Source organism: Antrostomus carolinensis, unplaced genomic scaffold (assembly GCF_000700745.2).
Source record: "Antrostomus carolinensis isolate BGI_N321 unplaced genomic scaffold, ASM70074v2 scaffold18218, whole genome shotgun sequence".
Lineage (NCBI taxonomy): Eukaryota > Metazoa > Chordata > Aves > Caprimulgiformes > Caprimulgidae > Antrostomus > Antrostomus carolinensis.
The window spans coordinates 174,069-179,168 of NW_010331122.1; the positions used below are offsets into that span (position 1 = coordinate 174,069).

Below are 5,100 nucleotides of genomic sequence, written 5' to 3' on the forward strand. Positions count from 1 at the left end.
TTCATGTAGTTTCCTGAATTTCTCAGATTCTCAAGCCCATTCAAGAAGGCATATTTTTTTCTCTACAAGTTATTTGATTAAGGCAGGAGATTTACAATCTCAGCAATTTTCCCTCTGTTCCCTGCAGTCTCACCACTACCACTTTCCACAGCTGCAGTAGGTTTTGATGTTTTAACTTAATAAAATCTAGGGGTTCTTTTTCTAGAGTAGTTCTATTTTAGTTTCCACATCTAGGAAGAGATCTGTGAAACAGTCCTTGAAGACTTTTCCAACAGCTATCAACCAAGGAAGAACAGGCCCCCAGGTTGTGATGTGACTATCAGTACACTTCGACACGTGCTGACAAAAAATAGCACCTAGAGCCACAAAGTGTCCCAGAAAAGCAGAATTTCAAAAGACAAGCAAATCTATTATGTTTGATAAATTTTCACTTATTAGGTCCAGTGTCACAAAGACCAACAGATTCTGTAGAATACCAGTGTCCCAGAAAGCAATAGTGGACTGGAGGAATTAAACAGATAAACTTCTGGGTGCAGGTAGGTTTATTAAGATATTCACCACTGAATACTAAATGGCCCTTCACATAATGTGTTGTGAGAAATAAAAATACAGATCTTTATTAAAATGTGTACATTCATATAAAATCTCTCCTTCACACTTTAAAATTATTGTAGTTTTTTTCCCCCAGAAACCAGGATTGATACAACTCTGAATTTAAACAATAGTTTTGTTTAAAGAAAAAAAACACTTTATTTGCTTTTCCTACTATTTTATTATGCTTCTTACTATGCTCATTAATAGGACTTATAGCTACCTCATGGGAACTGGGGAGACTGTAGCACAGTATGTCTTCTCCTACAGGTGCATGAAATCAGAAATATCAAAGCCTTTTAAGAAAGTTAAGCTACCATCTAACAGACTTGCTAAAGCATAAAGAACAAGACTCAGTCTGTCACTGAAGCCTGTAAGATTTCTTTCAATTGCTCATAAAGCTACTAATGCAAAGGAATCACTGATCTGACAAAAGCCTCTGGACACCACAGCAAAACAAATAAATGAAGAGACAAAAGTAGTTAGTGTATGTTAGGGCTGCAAAAAATATAGGCCTAGCATTGTAGTAATAAGATGCTATTGCCATATAATTGCTTTTCTGACTATATCCAGACATAGTTAAATCAGAAAACATCAGAGCCAGAAAGACCTAGTAGGTCTTCCAGTCCATTCTCCTGCCAGTGCAGATGACTGTAAGGTAACTCTTCTGTATCTGTATCAGATAAAAGATCTACTGCTACAGGCAGTGTGTGGGGTCTGGTTTCCATCCAGCCTCAGACTTTAAACAAAATATAACTGGAAATTCATTTTGGTCAAAACCCCACAAGTCTCACAACAGATACAGACCTTAGACATTTCTATAATGCTTGGAGTAGCCTGCCAGACACACACATGTCTGAGCACAGATTCAAGACAGAAATATCTGAAGGCAAGGCAGAGGCTATAAATGTTGTCTATTACTAAAATTTTTCCAAATAAAATGAGAGTAAAACATAAGTAAAACCTGTCCATCATTGAAAAATGTAGCTTAACAGACCTACGCTGGTAAAACGATGTATGCCAACAAAAGCAAAATAGGTTTTACTGATTCTGTATCTTTAGTGATTCTATATCTTCTCATTTTCTAAGTTCTCAGGCAAAAATTGATTTAAGCATGTTCACTTCTAAGGTTTATAAACATGCATACCGAAAGGACTAGCTAGGATGACCATGATACAATCTGCAACACACAAATCAAGTTAAGAGCTGCATTTGGAAGAAGAGTGGTTTTAACTTTTCACTGTACCATATAGTTTTTAAAGAAATGTAGCACATTAAAAGCATGAAGAAGCTAAATTAAAACACTTACTGTTCTTATATTATGAAACCAAGTTAGCATTAAAGCACCAATACTGCAAGGATTTGTCTTTCTATCTCAAGAAAGTTTTAATATATGAAGATGATAGATATGATAAGAAAATATTGTTACCAAGGACTTTAGCAGTAAAGGAGCTTGTGTTAGAAGTCAGTTTTGACAATGCTTTGCATCTCAAAGACCTCTAAGTACTAAAATGTCATCTGTCTATCCATGTGAGATTTAGCTTTGGCAGTATTTCAAAAGTGAAAAAACATTCTTTTTAATATATTTTCCCTACAAAATATATTTTCAAAGCTGTCTAAGCTAAGAGAGGCTATATTCTTTTGAGAACTACAGTAAGATGTGTAAGTGTTAGAGAAATACTTGCATGAAAAAGCTAAGTTTGAATAGTCACAACAATCAACAGGTCAAACTGTGGATAAAAGCACAAAGTGTGGAATTTATCGTCACAAGTTGACACTTAAAGATTTCAAATAATTTCTTCAATTTAGAGATTCATTGTTCTGTTCAAGCTAAATTAAACAGACCATTTGGAAATGAACCTGCTTATCTCCATATAAATTGGTCTATTGTTACGTGATGTCATTATCACCCCCTCTCTCCCTTTTTCTTTTTTTTTTTTTCTTTTTTAATTATGGACTATTCCAGGTACAGATCTTGAAAATGGAGCTGTCTGGCTCATATGGGTATTTTTTTTTAAAACACTTTAAAAATAAAAAGAAAGAGAGAAGGTTAGAAAATAAAGCAAGACAATGAGTGCACTAATTGCTCATTCCTGACTTTTTCCAAACCACTGCAAAACTGATAAAAGGCAATGAGCTGGTTTTTATGCAGTTTAGTTTTGGCCTTTTTCAATACCTACAAGGGTATCAATGCCCCCTTTGAAGCTGGGGCTACACATTGAATAATAGGAGTTCTGTAATTATTTTTTAAGATGAAAACAAATTATCTTTGTTTACATTTTAAAAAATTCCGGTGAAAAGATTATTTCACTAACTGTAGTTGCTGATCAGTCCAACCATGGTGAATTCTGCCAACTGTGCTCAACAGATAAAGACATTAAAATAACAAGAAATTATTACATGTAATTTTCTGACTACTTACACATTCTTGGATTTGAATGCTTCAGCGAAGTGCTGCACACTCTGAAGAGAAGCAAGGTCTAAGGTCATTGCTTCTACCTTGGCTTTATGCTGGAGCAAGAGAAAATATAAAAAAAGATAAATAACGGCAAGTTTAGTTCACAGTATCATGTTACAGTAAACGTGTTATGAAACTTGTCCGATTCCCTTGTTTAACATTATAACCCCAAAGTGAATACAAATCATCAGAAAGAATGGACGAGCACAACATTTAGTGCCAAAAGGAGCATTGCAATTTTGTGGTTCTGCTAAAAACATACACTGTGTAATACAGAGCTTAATAGAATACAATGAATTGACACAAGGTAGTGTTAAGGTTAATATGGTGTCTTTTTTCTTTCATTTAGCTGGTGAAACTTATGTAACTCAATAAATAAAAAGAAGAGTAAACATTATTCTTAATGCATGGTATTTTTTTTACATACCATAACAATATAAAAATATTCAGTATATACTCTATAAAAACCAGCTAAATTCAAACTTGCACATATTAATCCAAAACAATCTATCATTCGGAGCAGGTGATATAAAAGACAGTATAAAATTAGTATAGAGCACAACTGATCAGCCTACACAGTTTTTCATACAATAAGAATTTACTAGTGCATAATATCTTCTAAAGAAATTGCATATGTACCTAAAACCAATTTTTCACCTAGAAAAGGATGTGCAATCCCCCAAAATGATGGGTTAACCTGATGGTACTAACCTTAGGCACCACAAAAACAACTCATATCAATATTTTCAATAAGTTTATACAATGAGCATTTCCAGAGGAACAAAAAGGAAGCAGCACACATGTCCATGCAGAAGGACGCCAAGAAGAGTGCTCCCATTGTCTCCCAAGTTCAAGCAATTAATCTGATCTCCATGTTTCATTACATCTGGTACTTTTCTCCATACATCTGTTTTCTATTTTGCTAGCACCCATTCTGCCTGGTACAATCACCTTATAGGTTGGGTTTAAACAGAGTGTCACTCAAATCCCTTTTCTCCTGCTCCAGCCAGACTTACCAAGACAGCAAAATAAATACAGCTAATTTTTTTAAATACAACTAAAATTTCAACAGGTTCAGTTCCCATCATATGTATCAATTCATGGAGTCTGAAAAGGATAAATTCATCTTTGCTATGAAGATTTTTTTACCCTCACGAGATGCACATCATTCTGGAATTCATTTTGACCCACTGGGTAAATGTTTTCTTCTGTTTGATGGTCAAAGACTTGAGAAAGGCAATGCTGCCTTGCATTATGCAATAGCGCTCAATAACAACTTCTCTTCAACTTTTGCAGTTCAAAGTCGTTATTTAACACAGAAGTTGTGTGCATTGTTGGGTTTATTTTGCTTCTGCTTTCCTCAGCTGAAACATTCCCTTGTCTCTCCCAAGGGTAAAAGGACAAGAATGCTACAAATACAGGGACATAAGGGGGGTAAAAAAAAAATAACAATCAAGTAGTTTAACAGACTATAACACAAGCTGTTAGTGACTGTTCTCTTGGTGGTACAGATTGAAGTCCACACAATATTACTTAGGTAATGTTTTTCCTCTTGGTGGCACATGTTAGGCTTCTGCTACTGATTCCAAGAACAGAAGAGAGGTGTGTATTTCAACTCCAAAAGAAAAAAAAAGTATGACACCACCAAAATACTTTCAGAAATAGAAACTGAACAGACTAAGATTGACCTGGATTTTTGGATGAATATATAAAAAAATGTAAAAATCAGAAATTAAAAAATAAATAAATTATTGAAAGTGATAAATGGTTGACTATTAGGTAGCAAATGCAAACTATATTTATGTGTCTTCTGTACCAGTTCTACCAATGAAATGAGACCACCTTTCTATTCATACCCCATTTTCTTCAGCCAGTAAGATAATTTATTTAAAACAATTTAACACCACTTCACTTTCATTTCTTTTAGCTTTGATGCACAACAGTTACAGAAAAAGACAAAAAGAACATTTGTCAAGAAATTCAAGAAACTGTATCTAAAATGACCTGAAAAAGGAAAAATGGAGAAGGAAAAAAAAAGATGAGTTTTCCAT

General features: G+C 34.3%; 1 protein-coding gene across 1 annotated transcript in view; it reads right to left on the bottom strand.

Moving 5' to 3' along the window:
- Window positions 1-3,102, bottom strand: part of LOC104528972 (WW domain-containing oxidoreductase) — a gene marked incomplete at both ends in the record, with an annotated part of 18,933 nt that extends 15,831 nt beyond the window's left edge. The window contains one exon of the mRNA XM_010173133.1: window positions 3,014-3,102. Within this exon, the coding sequence (XP_010171435.1) occupies window positions 3,014-3,102 (89 nt within the window). The remainder of the gene's footprint in view (window positions 1-3,013) is intronic.
- Between the last annotated feature and the right edge of the window lie 1,998 nt (window positions 3,103-5,100).